Source organism: Odocoileus virginianus, chromosome 2 (genome assembly GCF_023699985.2).
Source record: "Odocoileus virginianus isolate 20LAN1187 ecotype Illinois chromosome 2, Ovbor_1.2, whole genome shotgun sequence".
In the NCBI taxonomy this organism is placed as follows: domain Eukaryota; kingdom Metazoa; phylum Chordata; class Mammalia; order Artiodactyla; family Cervidae; genus Odocoileus; species Odocoileus virginianus.
In genome coordinates, this window is record NC_069675.1 from 18,478,715 (window position 1) to 18,495,472 (window position 16,758).

At 46.7% G+C, this 16,758-nt stretch overlaps 1 protein-coding gene across 3 annotated transcripts in view; it reads left to right on the plus strand.

Moving 5' to 3' along the window:
* Nucleotides 1-16,758, plus strand: part of VIT (vitrin) — a 119,061-nt gene that overhangs the window by 67,987 nt on the left and 34,316 nt on the right. For all 3 annotated transcript variants that reach the window (XM_070476818.1, XM_070476824.1, XM_070476827.1), the window contains one exon: nt 1,158-1,349. In XM_070476818.1, coding sequence (XP_070332919.1) covers nt 1,158-1,349 — 192 coding nt within the window. The remainder of the gene's footprint in view (nt 1-1,157; nt 1,350-16,758) is intronic.

Sequence of the window (16,758 nt, forward strand, 5' to 3'; positions counted from 1 at the left end):
ATTAAGTTAAGGCTCTTTAGATGGCGGGGGGTGGGGGTGGTGGGCATGGTGGTGATCCTAGACTGTCTGAGAGCAGGGTTGTCAGGGAGACCCAATGCAATCACATGTATCCTCGTAAGAGGAGGGAGAGGGAGATTTAACACACACAGAAGAGAAGGTTGCATGAAAGTAGAGCGGAGAGAGAATTGAGGATGCCAGCCTTGGAGACTGGAGGGGTGCCAAGTCAAGGACTGCACTGCCACCAGGAAACAGAAGAGGCAAGCAGCAGATTCTCCCTGAGAGCTTCCGGGGGGAGGCCCGCCCCGTGATCCTGATCCCAGCTTTCTGCCTCCAGAAGGCTGAGGGACCACATTCCTGTTGTTCTAGGCCACTGAGTTTAAGGTAATTAGTTGTAGCATCCCCAGGAAACTAACACAGACGCACGGATGTAGAAGCCGGCACACCTGCCATGGGGTCCAGCCGGCACACGTGAGCGTGGCCGCTGCTCCCTCCCGGGGCTGAGGTGCTGTTCACTCTGGGGGCCATGTGGTCTTCCCTTCTGACGCAGATCCATGGTTCTCTACACAACCCCAAGGTCCAGTGGGCCGCCTGCCCCCCCATGCCCTCAACCTAATAAATTCAGATCATTTAAAATCGTGGAAGCAATCTAAATCATCACCTGTGGATGAGGAGTAACATTTAGAAGAAGAAACGAGATGGTCTTTACCCTCTGATTAGTTCTGTTACCCATTTTACAGATGCAGAAACTGGGACCTGGAGGAGTTAGTCGGCTAGTCATGAACTAAGACCAAAACATCTAAGACACATTCTCTAAAACAATGAAAGCCCTGAAACCACCCCTTACCTCTAGGCCAACACGAACTGAAACAGCATATATATCCATGAACCATTGCTTCTAGTGTATGGCAAATTAATTTGATGATTAATCATATTCAGCCTTGTTTATGTGGCTATTGTTTGAGCTGCCTTTTAAATATTGTATCATTATTTCATCTTTGGTTCATTTATCAACTTATTTCTCCATCCAGATTGTACATGCCTCCACAGCAGCTAGCACAGGACTTGGCTCACAGCTAGTGTTCAAGAACCACTTATTTCTGTCCTGAAGAGCCTACCAGCTATTCTGTAAGCCCCAGTGTAATTCCACTTTCTTCCAGGTGAGACCGCAAGAGCAGATCAGAGCCCATCAGTTCCAGGGACAGCAGCACAGCCAGTCACTGTGACGCAGGTCCCGGGGACCACCGCCACCGAGGCCACCCACACCATCTTGCCAAAGCCCTCCCCATCTGCAGGCTCTACCACCAGCAGCCTCCAACCACAGCCCATGGGCCAGAGAAGCAAGGACCTGGGTCAGTAGGTAGACTGTATGTTGCCATGTGCTAGAAAAGTGGGAGACTGGGTTTTCAGGGTCAACAGCCTGTATGAATGCCTGTGTACGGAGTTTTGAGCTGGGTAAGGGAAGAACTCCGGAGACCTGGGCCGGGGGTGTGTGCTGTGTCTTCCCATATTGAAAGGGTAAATTGAACTCACGATAATTCAAAACTGAACTAAAAGCTAAGCAAACTATGTAGAAGGACTTAATACAGATTTGAAAATAGGACTGCTGTTAATCATACTTTGGAACATAGGCTATTATGTGAAATTTTCCCATTGCAAAATCTCCATTTCTCCAAAAGCTCAGTTGGAGGGCTAATAGATTCCTGTGTAAACACTGTTGGGTTTTAAGGGACAAACTGAATACTCCTGGAAGTCTTCAAATATTAGAAGCAAGCAACAACAAAAAAGAATCCCTTTAAGAAAAGTCAGATCGCTCAAGTTTTTATTTCTTTTCTGACTGCTTTTTGTCTTACCACTTGTATCCATGTCTTAAATCATGTTTTAGGTTTTACCAAAGTCCAGTTTATGGAATTAATCTTGGTATTACATCGAACACGACCTTAGGAGCCCATTGGATAATCCAAACAACAGCTTTACACAGTCTTCTATGTTAGGCACCCCGGGCAATGAGCATCTATCTCATTTCTAAAAGTCCTCTAGCAAGAGGGTAGGAAATTCCACAGAGCTGGTGTCGCTGTTTCTAGGATACTTCTAAATATTTCCCACCTGGTATCACTTTTTGCTTCTAGGAGGAAGTGCCCAGGACTGGGTCTTTTCAGCCTCACCTCCAGCTTCCAAACATTGCTGCCGCATAGCATGGCCCTTCCCTCTTCCCTGTCAGAGCCCAGCTCTCTAGTCATCTTTCTATTCAACAGGTCCAAACACGTTCAGTGTGCTAGACACTCTTCTAAGCCCCTGACAAATATTAGCCTATTAAATCCTCAAGACAACCCTATAAAGCAGATGCAGTGCTTCTAATTTGATTAATTCACCATATTGAGGAAGAAACTGGCCCCCAGTCACCCTGAAGGGAAGCCGCAGAGCCGGGCTCCAAGACCAGCAGCCAGCTCTCCCGTGACGCTGCCCCCGGCCCCGGCGACAGGAGCCATCTCCACCGTGAACAGACACCCAAGGCACTCACCATGTGGCGCAGAGGCTGAGGCCTGGCCTGCCTGGACACGGACAGGGTGACAAGATTAGAGGGTCTGGACACAGCCAACTCCGGCTCTGATTAGTAATAAACAGTTACAGGATGCACAGCCCATTCTCTGCCTGTGCCAGGCACCCTGCGCACATTATTTTAATCTTCCCAACAGTTCTATGAAATAGGAATTATTATTATTCCATCCCATGCATGGCTCACGGAAGAAGCTATAACCTAAAGTCCCCAAATAAAAATACCACAAAAATCATTTCTGAAAGATATTAACACACTACCCCATCCTCTTGGTTCTTTTAAAGACTTGTGAGTAGCTGAGTGAGTTGCTTGCTCCTGGTGTCTCCTTAGAGGATGGCAATTTTTACATAACACATATAATTAAGCCTGGGGCATATTTACTTTGCTACACTGGGAGCTTGGAAATCCTGTTACAAGTTGGGCCTGTGCTTGTGGAAAACCTCAAGCAACTTGAAGCAGTGGCTCCAAGCCTGGCAAAGCTTCCTTATTCCTGGCTTGGGGACACAAGCTTTGGGCAGCGGCCTTGCAGCCCGTCAGCATTTGCTCTTCATCCCGGTCCAGCACCCACGTCCGTGCTGCCCCACAGACTCCTAGACAAATATCCAGGGCAAGCGCTCTGTGCAGCCTGCGCCCTAATTGCTACGAGAGGAGCCAAACTGGGGAGGGAGACAGGAAGAGAGGACTTTTCAAAACATGAATGGTTTACTCAAAGGATTTTCTGTAGGAATGAAGAAGAGTGAAGATTCATGTTTGAATGCCTATGTCTTTTTTTTTTTTTAATAACAGCCTTCTTGAGATACTTTTTGTCTACCATACAATTCACTCATTTAAAATATTCAGTTCAATGATTTTCAGTGTACTTAAAGTAGTGCGACCATCACCACAGTCAGTTCTAAAACATTTTCATCACCTCAAAAAGAAACCCTACACTCACTGACAGTCACTCACCATGTCCCCCTAAAGGCCTCCCCCACTGGCCCTAGATAACCACCAATCTACTCTCATGAATGTCTATCCTAATCCTTGGCTATAGATATTCACTGTGATATTTTAGCCCGAGTGTACTAAATAATATTTAACATATAGATAGCTTATTTCTTCAAATAGCTAAAAAATATTCTATTAAATTATGAGAGCAACTCTCTTGCTGATGGACAAGTAAGGCGCTACTGATGCATTTAAGTGATTTTTTTTTTCCTTTCATATATGTGACTGTAGTCAAAAGATTCTAGAAGTGACTGTAGATGGGGCACTGAAACAAAACCTAATTCATGTATTCATTCAAAAGCATTCCTTGAGTGCCCATTGTGTATCAGGCACCATTCCAGGGTCTTGGGCTATGTCAGTGAATATATCCTACCAAGATCCCCCAAGACCCCTGAGAAGCGTGAGGCAGAACAGGAGCAGCCTGCTTTTGGGGGTCTTGGAGTCATCTTTGCTCTCCGATGAGCTCAAGAGCTGCCTTTCAAACCAGACACAGGCATGGGAGGGAATCCAGGAGAGTTAAAACTTTGCAGGAAGAAAAGAAAGGGGCTCTCTCAGCTCATGAAGAGAAGCTGATGCATGTGGCAGGACTCCCAGGAAGATGGGGCTGGACACCACGGTCACATCTCAGCCTCTTAACTGACCTCCAGTTGTGCAAACCTAACAAGACAGAGAAGAGTACAGAACGAGAGAAGGTTGGGGCTTCTTGGGGGAGCCAAGACCTAGAGTGACAGCGACTCAGAGTGGAGGCGAGACTGTTCATGGGAGAGGCCAGTGGGGTAGGAATGTCGGCACCTAGTGGAGCCAGGCAGTCAGAGTGCTGCTTCCCAGGACCAGAGGGGGCAGGCTGGAGAACGAGGTTCAGCATTATGCTGAGGAAAGGGCTCTGGAAACAATGGACGATGCCTTAGGTCTAGAGCAGGGTGCGCTGAATCTACTGCAGTTTGGAAGGTGGAGTGTGGCTTCGCCCGGCATTGTTTTCTGGTCAGGTTTATCTCAAGAAGTGCCCGGGATGCCTCAGCTAATCTAATTACACAGCACCAGATGTGTCCACACTAAAGGGTAAACACCAGAGGGGAGCAGAGCGCCACCTGGTGGAAGGGCTGGTGACACACCTTTCTACTCCACCACCCCCTGACCACGGTCCTCTAAGGAAGAAGTGGTGAAACCTGGGACAGGAAGGAACCAGTATCTATAAAAAGCCCGACCCTTCCATGTGCAATTTCCCTTCTCACCTACATGTATCTCATCTCTGAATGTTTATCTTCCTTAAGGTATCAGGAGAAGATTTTTCTTAAAATCCAGTCTTATAAAACAAGACAAACATTCCAAAAGAAAAATAGGTGAAGGTTATGACCAGGCAGGCCATGAAGGAAGAACTACAAATAGCCAATAAATATAACAGATGTTCACCAGGAATCAAATACACTCAAAGTAAACAGTAAGGTGTCAGTTTTCACCAACTCACATGGGAAATTGATAAAACACAGTTTGGGCAACAGGGTGGAGAAATGACCCAGCATTTGCACTTACAGGAATATATCCTAAGATAATTATCAGTCAAAGTCAAAAGAAGCCTGGACATAGATGTTGTTCATGATAGGAAAATAAGTGGAGACAATTTAATTGTCGATTGTCAGAATGGTTAAAAAGTCACTACGCAGCTATTAAAATATGCATACTTACTGACAAGAGAAGATTGGAATGTGACAGGTTGTTAAGTCAAAGAAGCAAGCTACAAAATAGGATGGCTACCAATCTCATGTGTTACAATTATGTTTTGCACATGAGAATATGTGCATAGAAAAAGGAATAGAACACTGTATACCAAAATTGTAAACCAGCCACTGCTGGATAAAGGGATTGCAGATGATTCTTTACTACCCATAGTGGATATGTTGGTAGTGAGCACCTTTTCACTTTATAGTTAGAAAACAGAACTATTTTGAGTTTGTGTCCAAATAATTGGAACAAGAAAGCAGAGACATCACTTTGCCAACAAAAGTCCATAAAGCCCAAGCTATGGTTTTTCCAGTAGCCATGTGGAAAAGGCAATGGCACCCCACTCCAGTACTCTTGCCTGGAAAATCCCATGGATGGAGGAGCCTGGTGGGCTACAGTCCATGGGGTCGCTAAGAGTTGGACATGACTGAGCGACTTCCCTTTTACTTTTCACTTTCATGCATTGGAGAAGGAAATGGCAACCCACTCCAGTGTTCTTGCCTGGAGAATCCCAGGGACGGGGGAGCCTGGTGGGCTGCCGTCTATGGCGTTGCACAGAGTCGGACACGACTTAAGCGACTTAGCAGCAGCAGTAGCCATGTATGGATGTGAGCATTGGGCCATAAAGAAGGGTGAGTGCTGAAGAATTGACACCTTTGAACTGTGGTGCTGGAGAAGACTGTTAAGAATCCCTTGGACAGCAAGGAGATCCAACTAGTCAATCCTAAAGGAAATCAGTCCTGAATATTCATTGGAAGGACTGATGCTGAAGCTGAAGCTCCAATACTTTGGCCACCTGATGCGAAGAACTGACTCATTTGGAAAAGACCCTGATGCTGCGAAAGATAGAGGGTAAGAGGAGAAGGGGGCGACAGAGGATGAGATGGTTGGATGGCATCACCAACTCAATGGATATGAGTTTGAGCAAACTCTGGGAGATAGTGAGGGACAGGGAAGACTGGCGTGCTGCAGTCCATGGGGGTCACAAAGTGTCAGACACAACTTAGCAACTGAACAATTAACAACAGTTGGAACAAAGACAAAAGGAATGAAAAGTTATGGTGGATAAACTTGATTCTAAGAAAAACTGATGTTTTCCCATGACCTCTTATCTCTCCCCTTCCATGAAACTTCGTTCTTTCCCTCAGCCAGTTTTTATGTGGTCCCTTTCCTCCCAAAACAGACTTTGCAGCTCTCCTCACAGAATCTCCCTTCTCCCTCTGCCCTTTTAAAAACCTTGCTTCAGAAAAATTGCCTGGTGAATAATGAATGCTGAAATGTATTCAATTCTCCCACAGAGTAATTAAGGATAACCCATTGTGTACCCTTAAAAATGACTGAAAGCTAACGCTATTTGCATCAATACCATGTTAATGCAGTTTAAGCAAACTGCTAAATGTTAAATGACATTTCTATTGAGGAATTACTGTAACCCCCTCAGGAGAGGCACAGCTGAATTATTGTAAGAATAATGAAGTATAAAGAAATATGGCACTTTAGGAAAAGATGCTTTGACAGTTGTGGAGTGCAAGGGCTACTGTTACCTGGAATTTTAAGTCAGCCTTTTCAGTTAAATCTTTCTCTTCCCCTCATTTCAATGCCCCCTCCAGAGCAGGTTTAGGCCACCCAAGGACAAAGCTTTACTTTGGTTCTGACCTTGGTAATATCTTGCTAGGATGGATCATGGAAAGAATGAGAAGAGTTAAATTAAAATTCATGCTCTGGCCAGTCAAACGTTATTATAGGTCTCTGGTCCACCACCATCTACAAATCAAAAAACCTTTTCACTCAGTCATGTCCGACACTTTTCGATTCCGTGGACTGTAGCCCATCAGGCTCTTCTGTCCCTGGAATTCTCCAGGCAAAAATACTGCAGTGGGTTGCCATTTCCTTCTCTCAGGGATCTTCCCAAGCCAGGGATCAAACCCGGGTCTCCTGCATTGCAGGCAGACTCTACCGTCTGAGCCACTACCTATATTGACATCCAAAATAGCCCCCAAGCTAATCCAGGTGAGAACCTGAACTCACCTTTCTAGCTACTGGAGGAAGTTAAGCTTGTTTACATGGAGGCTGTCTTTCCAAATCCTTGTCATTTGACTCAGATTTGAACAGAAATCATTAAACCAGATATGTCAACAAAAGATACTGCTCAGGGCCCCAACTTGTAAGGAAGCCGTTAAATAAGCAAAGCGCCACTCCCTTGAGGCAATTTTTTGGAGATTGTAATAGAAATTCCTAAGGATTCAGTGACTAGGCTCTTACAAACTTGAAAAGGGATACTCTCTGGGGTTTATCCTTGAGGAACTTGAGTCAAAGAAGCCTTTATCATTTCCCAGGAAAGGGCAGAGCCAATTTTGCTCGAGTACTTCTGTGACATGGGGAACAGAAATCATCCTTTCTCCTCTAGCAATTCTCCCATGAATCATGACACTCCCTGGCTCCCTTTTTTTCACTGTGTGTGTCCCTTCCTTCCAGGGCCCGAAGCTGGGCTCTTGTCTAACACTCAGAGATGAATTGTCCGAGGAGACACATGTGCTGACAAAGCAAGAGATTTTACTGGGAGAGGGCACCCGGGTGGAGAGCAGGAGGGTAAGGGAACCAGGAGAACTGCTCTGCCGCGTGGCTCGCAGTCTTGGGTGTTATGGTGATGGGATTAGTTTCCAGGTTGTCTTTAGCCAATCATTCTAATTCAGAGTCCTTCCTGGTGGCGCACGCATCACTCAGTCAAGATGGATGCTAGAGAGAGGGATTCTGGGAAGTGATCGGACATGCGGTGTCTCCTTTTGACCTTTCCCGAACTCTTCCGGCTGGTGGTGGCTTATTAGTTCTGTATTCCTTATCAGGATCTCCTGTCATAAAACAACTCATGCAAACGGTTACTATGGTACCTGGCTGGGGTGGGTGGTTTCAATCAGTGTGCTTCCGCTAACAGTTTGGCCCAGGAAACGGGGATGCAGACACATGAAACAAGTTCTTTTCTCTGAGAGGCTGTTGAGGCCTGCAGAGATGAGAAAGGAGAATCTAGCCTGGTTAGATGCTTTCCACAAACTCTGCCTGGGGCCTGGACCATGAGCTGACTGACTTAACAGACAGTTGGCTTTACAGCCTCGGAACACAAGGAAGGAGAAGAGTCCAGGCCTTTCTCTTGCTAGAGGTACCTGTCCTCCACATGTTAAAAGATTCCTTGAGATTGCAGACTCTGTTTTGCTTTGATGCCAGATGGGAGCAGGGGCTCCAAGGAGTCCCCTGGACAGGACTGAGAGCTTCTATGCCTTCCCAATTGCCTGTCTGCCAACGTACATGCTGAGGTTCAGGACAAAAGGCTTAAGAATCAGATCTCTGGGCAGGCCAAGGACTCCAAGGCCACTTTAGACCTTAACAGGCCCGGGTGACTAGTCATTCAGGCAGTCAAGCATGGGGCACGGCTTCCTTTTGTGCTGTCGGCCTTCTCTGCAACCCCAAAGTACAGCCGACCACAGAGAGGAAGGCTGACTTCCAAGGAAAATCTGAATGAGGGGCACTTTCATCAGGGGGCAAAAAAAGAGAAGAAAACAGATTGCTGATTGCATGTTAATCAGCTGATCCTGTTTAATCCCACCCCCTGGGGTATCCAAAGGCAGGAGTCTCTGAAGCCAGCAACCTGGCAAGGCTGCGGGCTGCTTCCCACCTTGCTCTGCCGCACCTACAAGCACCGTCTCCTGCACAGTGCCGGCCCCTGCAGCTCACCTGCAGGTCACGCCCAGCTTTTAACCTCTAATAACCATCTCTTTGCTCTGTCCGATCTCAGTGTCAGAGGTATGTCTCTGCCAGTCAGGATGCCCTGGGGCTCCCAGGGGCTTGGGAGAGGTCCCTCATTTGGGCAGCCTAGGCCCCATCCTGCCATCCCAGGACCTGCCTCTGGGACAAAGTGCAAATGCTCAGTCACACCATGAGAATCAGACTTGGCTTGGGGGATGATGGCAACAAGGCACTTATTCGACTTCTGGCTCCTGTTTCTTCCTGCCCAACAACCCAAGACTGCTTTTTAGCATTTGATCCCATTCCCTTTTCATAACCTTTTACAGCCTTACTGCCTGGGTCTCTAGCCCTGAGTCTCCCTTTCTCAACTGTTCTCTTTGTGCTCCTAGTAACTAAGACTCCATCCCACTGACCACACTGATGGGCCCAGCTCCTTTATCCCTCAAATCCTACTCTTTTCTGCTGCTCTTCCCACTCCACTTTCACCTCTGCAACTTTGCTCTGAGCACTCACACCCTCCCGTGGGCCAGAGCACCCTGCCTTGGGACTTCTGCTCACCCAAAGTATTCAGTTCAGTTCAGTTCAGTTGCTCAGTCGTGTCCAACTCTTTGCAACCCCATGGACTGCAGCACGGCAGGCCTCCCTGTCTATCACCAACTCCCAGAATTTACTCAAACTCATGTCCATTGAGTCGGTGATGCCATTCAACCATCTCATCTTCTGTCATCCCCTTCTCCTCCCACCTTCAATCTTTCCCACCATCAGGATCTTTTCCAGTGAGTCAGTTCTTCGCATTAGGTGGCCAAAGTATTGGAGTTTCAGCTTCAACATCAGTCCTTCGAATGAATATTTGGACTGATTTCCTTTAGGATGGACTGGTTGGATCTCCTTGCAGTGCAAGGGACCCTTAAGAGTCTTCTCCAACACCACAGTTCAAAAGCATCAATTCTTCAGTACTCAGCTTTCTTTATAGTCCAACTTTCACAACCATACATGACTACTGGAAAAACCATAGCTTTGACTAGACAGACCTTTGTTGGCAAAGTAATGTCTCTGCTTTTTAATATGCTGTCTAGGTGGGTCATAGTTTTTCTTTCAAGGAGCAAGTGTCTTTTAATTTCATGGCTGCAGTCACCATCTGCAGTGATTTTGGAGCCCAAAAGGATAAAATCTGTCACTGTTTCCACTGTCTCCCCATCTATTTGCCATGAAGTGATGGGACCACATGCCATGATCTTAGTCTTCTGAATGTTGAGTTTTAAGCCAACTTTCTCACTCTCCTCTTTCACTTTCATCAAGAGGCGCTGGTGCTCAGGCCTGTACAAATCTCACAGCCCGGAGCTAGCTCCCGCAGATAGGGGGCCCACTGGCACATGGGATCTTCACCTGACTCTCAATTCTGATAAAATCATGCATATCAGATGGCCAGCCAACTTCTCAGCTAGAAAATCATCAGATCATAGAATTGGGAAGAACTGTAAACGCGCGTCTGGTCTGTGAGTGTAACGCAGAGCACAGCAATGGCTCTGCCTTGAACTGCAAGGTTAGTCAGGGACTGTGACTCGCTCGTTTTCTCATCCTACCCATTTTCAGTCTTTTATGTGTTGGTGTTTCAGATTAGTTCAGAAGTCTTATTTTTAACCTTCTGTGTACTTTAGTGACTTCTGTCCTGTAATCACAGCCCATTAAAATATTTACTCAATGCCACATTGAGAAAATAAAGCGACGTGGATCTGATCTGATTTCCCACCAAACAAATGAATCCCTTGTGATGTGGCAGACAGAGGCCTTGCCCTGTGTTTTTTTGTTGCTCAGTCACTCAGTCGTGTCTGACTCTTTTCGGCCCCATGGACTATACCCCACCAGTCTTGTCTGTCCGTGTGATTTCCCAGGCAAGAATACTGGAGTGAGTGCCCATTTCCTTCTCCAGGGGATCTTCCCAATCCAAGAATCAAACCCACTGAGCCACCAGGGAAGCCTTTGCCCTGAGTAGGATAACTGTATGTGAGGGGCCCAGAGTTTCCCAGGCCCGTTGTTGGATGCACTATCTAGAACTTATTAAGCCTGGTTGCTCCTAACGTGTCTAAACTACTGCTTCTCATAATGTGGTCCCAGAACTTTGCTTTCAGGGCTTCTATGAGGCCCTCCCTTCTCTCCCTCTATAACTGAGGCCAGATTTTCTTCAAACTCTTCAACAAAAATGACATATCACCACAGACGAACTGAAGAAACTGACATCAGATTTGAGCTGTTTTCTATTATATCAGACACTGGAGAAATCTGCCACTCTTCTCATTGAATTCTTTTGTTTTAGGAAGCAGTTATTTCCATTATAAAATGTTAAAATAAATAGGTTTATTGTTATTTTTAAGTGAATGAATAGTGAAATAGATGGATAGTCAGTCTGTTTTAAATGAGAGGATACACAGTTTTAATTTCTAATATGAGAAAAAGCAATAATAGATGCAACCAACACAAAGGCTCTAAGGAGATCTTTGGCATTTGTTAAGAGAATAAATTTGAGAGTCTTTCAAGTATATGAAAGTAGCCTTCATGTCCTCCTTTGCATCTCGTCTTTTCTGGGACAAATTTCTCTCAAACCTCCAACAGGTCCTTACGTGACTCGGCAGCACACCCTCCGGCTAAACTTCAGTCTGTTGGTGGTGACTCAGAGCAGGCGCTCAGAGCAGGACACGCTGCCTGGAGGGCTGAGCCAGGGAACTGCCTCTCTCGCCCTAAATACTCTGGCTCCTTGAAAACATCCCAAGTTCCATGTTGGGGAGGCTTTGTCTCCTCATCAGCTCATCTCCTACTGAACTGGCAATTGCTCAGGTTCCCAGGGCTTTTTCTCACGTATTTCTAGAGAAGCAGGTCACCCCAACGCTGTCCTGGTGCAGCTGAGTTTTTGCACCCCACTTAGAATATCACACTTAACTCTATTAAACCCTCCCTTAGTTGAGTGGGCTGCGGTCTTCCTGAATCTTAATTCTGTCACTGAATGTATTACCTAGCCTTCCATCATCAAATAGCCTTCCTTCTCTGTCATCCACCAAATTGATTAATACGCCACCTGTCTCCTCTCCAGTCACAGATAAAATTATATCACATGGGATGGAATCTCCTGAGCCCCACTAAATACCCCATCCGTGTTGGGGGCAATGCATTAACAGACACAGGCAGCTATGTACAGACCTAATAATAGGGCCATCAGCCTCAATATTTCATCCTCTCCTGCACAGGATTCTGAACTTAGGACCTGAGTGAGTCCTGCTTTCTCCTCTCACTATGCCTCTGCCCACAAATATAACTTGACATGTCCCCAGTTTAAGCCACCACCTCCATGGCAGGGGAACTGTTAATTAAAAAAAAAAAAAAATGTACTGAGATACTGTGCCATGTGTTAGAACTAAAAGATGACTCAAATGTTTTCAGATTCTAATATTCCGGGGCTGGAACGCCTGCCTTGGCAGGTCCCATACTCCCCACCTCCAGGCTCATCAGTGACATCACCGCCTCCCCCCACCCCCACAGGCATACCCTTTCCCCCGACCAGGACCCTCTGAGTCCACTCTGGCTGGCCTGGCTGCTCCTGCTGTGCCCCCAGTGGAGGGAGGGGTGGAGCGCTCAGGAAGGTCGGGGCTAGAACTCAGGGACTTTTCCTTGGAGCCATCCGAGGTAGCTTCACGGTACCCTGAGCTCTGATAAGCTTCACTGGCCTGGAAACCTAACCGCAGAGTTGATGTCGTTTCCCTGAGAAGAGGTTGCCAGCTCCCAAACAAATGTCCCATGCAGAGCTTTGAAGGGGAACCCATCTGTAAACGCAGGGCTGCGGATGTCTTGCTGGCCTGATGCCCATGCCCAGGACCTCTGACTGTCCCCAGCCTTCTCCAGTCACCCTCAAATGTGAAGCTGCGGGCACGAGGCCAGGCCCTGGGAGGGAGGTGTGCGGAGTCCCCTGACTCCAGAGGCTGCTGCCCCTCAGACTGACGCCTCCTGCTAAAAACTGCAGTGGAAGCCCCTGGGGAGAAGTCGGGGGCTGAGGGGCCACCTGTGGGCCTGCCCCCTAAAACCTGAGAGCCCCAAGGGCCATCGTCATGACTGCCATTGGCTCCCAGGCTGGTGAACTCCAGATGTCCAGGGACCAGTAGGAGCCGTAACCAGTGCAAAGGTCACGTGGATTTTAAACCAGGGATGTTCTGGGCCCTCGTTCTTCATGGGACATTCCAGGCCTGGCTCCTCTGTGGTGCACCCCCCACCCCCAGAACTTGGAGATTCGGAAGCAGCAATGATGCCTCCCGTCATAAAGAGGTAGTGGATCTCACAGGTAGAGCCTACCGGCCTGGGTTTAACACTCTGCTCCGCCAGTCCCCGTGTGTCAGTTTTCTCACCTGTAAAGTGGGCTCATGGCTGTCCCTGACCCGCAGGGTTATTCTGATGGAATGCTCACATGGGGCTTGGTCAGGGCGTGTTCAAGACCAACACCTCCCATAGACACTGACTGTATCTATAAGATGACGGAGCCAGGACTGTCACAAAAATATTTAGCTGTTTCTTTACAAGTGCCTTTTACCCTTTTCAGAGTGATTTTGTATATATTTGCCTTCATATGAAGTCTTCCCCACGTGGCTCAGTGGCGGAGAATCCAACCGTCAAGCAGAAGACCGGGGTTCGATCCCTGGGTTGGGAAGATCCCCGGAGGAGGAAATGGCAACCCACTCCAGTGTTCTTGCCTGGGAAATCTCATGAACAGAGGAGCCTGGTGGGCTATAGTTCATGGGGTCGCAAACAGTCGGACACGACCTAGCAACTGAACAACAGCAATCTTCATGTGAGGCGGGGCAGAACAAGTCCTTGTGCCCTCAGGTTTACACAGGAGAAAGCTGAGGGTCGGGGAAGGTGGGCAAGCCCCTCAGGCCCCCCGCTAGTTTTTGGTAGACTCGGGATAGTCTTCTGTTTGCCCCACACTGAGCCCTTGACCTCGACACCAGAACACAAACGTTCTCACAAATCTACTTCTCATCACCACCAAGCTCAAAGCACCAAGTCTGAGTGGTCCAAAAATATTTTTTCAGCCTTCAGCTTTTGGGTGAAAGTGATTTGGTTCAAACTTTTCCCAAACAAATTAAAGTGACACAGATAGAGGACAGGCCTCCAGGACAGAGTAAGAGACTTGGAAATCCTTCATGTCAGGTGAAAGAGGAGAGTGAAAAAGCTGACTTAAAAGTCAACATTCAAAAAACTAAGATCATAGCATCCAGTCCCATCGCTTCATTACTTCATGTCAGAAAATTGTTCATCTCCTACTAAAGTAATAGAGCACCCGACATTCTAATCTTCCCTCACACCCAAGGGTGCTGAAAGCCTTAGACAATAACTGAGTGTCACCAGCACGTTTTTTCTTTTTGTTTTTTTTAAGGAAAAGGGCAAAGTGCATAGTTTTGCCGGTAGGTGGCGATAGAGTAATGAGGCTAAAGAACCTGAATACTTAAACCTATAGATCATAAATATTGTGAACTTGGAGATCATCCCACCCAAAGTGCTAATATCACTCAAAAAGAAATTGCAGTTCATGGAGGGTATGTGACTTGCACAAGGTCTTACACCTGGTTAATGGCTGAGTCAAATTAAACTCACTTTTCATCATGAACCCAGAATCTACAAGAGCACAGACTTGCCTTTCACAATAGCCTGGCATCACTGAATCATGTAAAGGAGAATATCACTTCATCTGAGTGTGCTAATTGAAGTGTGCTGGAAAGCTGATGGCCTTTAAGAAATGAAACCGTTGGTTACGCTCTCAGCCTTGTGAGCTGAAGGTGGGGGCAGGGGGTGGGAAGGAGGAGAATAGCCATGTGGGTGTCCTTATGAGGCTTCCTAACATGTTTTGCTGCCCGTAAGTCCCTTCCAGATACACTCCCCCCAAAATATCAGGGACTATTGGATAAGAATGTTCACTTCCTGACCACCCCTGCCACTCAGGCACTGGTGTGCAGTGAAGGGCATTTGCTGCTTTGATCCATTCTGCTTCAGGCACGTGGGGAGAAGCAGAGCCTCAGGAAATGAGGGGACTGTCTACTCCCTGAAGGAGCCAGATTTGTTCTGTGTGGTCCCAAGGAAAGAAATACAAATAGATGGGTGAGGCAAATGTGCCCGGAATGATAATGGGCATGTTTTGGGTGCATATTAAGGGTGATGGGCTTCCCTGATGGCTCAGCAGTAAAGAAACTGCCTGCAATGCAGGAGATGCGAGTTTGATCCCTGGCTCAGGAAGATCCATGCAGGAGGAAATGGCAACCCACTCCAGCATTCTTGCCTGGAAAATTCCATGGACAGAGGATCCTGGCAGTCTATAGTCCATAGGGTCACAAAGAATGGACACGACTGAGTACACACACGTGATTAAGTGTGATGAAGGACAGATGGATGGATGGTGGATAAAGGTTTCAGACTGGCATAAGGAAAAGTTTTCTCAAAGTCTCAACAGTCCAAGAAGAAATGCTCTATTTTTGTTGTTGCTGAAGTAATGAGTTTACTGTCTCTGGAGGTATTAAAGCACCTGCCAGCCACTCACTTGGTAGAGATATTATTGAAGCAGGTTAGTGGGTTGCATTGGAACAATAGACTGGTTCAAAATTGGGAAAGGAGTACATCAAAGCTTTATATTGTCACCCAGCTTATTTAACTTATAGGCAGAGTACATCATGAGAAATGCTGGGCTGGATGAAGCACAAGCTGGAATCAAGATTGCCAGAAGAAATATCAACAACCTCAGATATGCAGATGACACCACCCTTTTGGCAGAAAGCAAAGAGGAAATAAAGAGCCTATTAATGAAGGTGAAAGAAGAGAGCGAGAAAGGTGGCTTAAAACTCAATATTCCAAAAACAAAGATTATGGCATCCAGTCCCATCACTTCATGGCAAATAGATGGGGAAACAATGGAAACAGTGAGAGACTTTATTTTCTTGGGCTCCAAAATCATTGCAGATGGTGACCGTAGCCATGAAATTAAAAGATGCTTGCTCCTTGGAAGAAAAGCTATAACAAAACTAGACTGCGTATTAAGAAGCAGAGACATTACTTTGCCAACAAAAGTCCATACAGTCAAAGATTTGGTTTTTCTAGTGGTCATGTATGGATGTGAGAGTTGGACCATAAAGAAGGCTGAGAGCCGAAGAATTGATGCTTTTGAACTATGGTGTTGGAGAAGACTCCTGAGAGTCCCTTGGACTGCAAGGAGATCCAACCAGTCCATCCTAAAGGAAATCAGTCCTGAATATTCATTGGAGGGGCTGATGCTGAAGCTCCAATACTTTGGTCACCTGATGCGAAGAGCCTACCTATTGGAAAAAGATCCTGATGCTGGAAAAGATCGCCGGCAGGAGGAGAAGGGGATGGCAAAGGATGAGATGGCTGGATGGCTTCATTGACTCAATGGACATGAGTTTGAGCAAGCTCCAGGGGATGGTGAAGGACAGGGAAGCCTGGGGTGCTGTAGTCCACGGGGTCACAAAGAGTTGGATACGACTGAGCGACTGAACAACAATGGGGGTTTCTTTGAATTTGCATGAGCTTTTAGTTCCCCTTGAGTTTCAGGACTGCTATTATTCCATGGTTATTGGCGCATAGTGAAAGGAAGAAAAGAGTAAAGATATTTTTGCCTCTGACTTTAAGAACTTTAAATAAGAAAATCACACAGATTTCAGGTTGCTTCATCCCAAAGTCTGGTCTTGGGTTTCTTTACTGAGCTTTCTGCCATA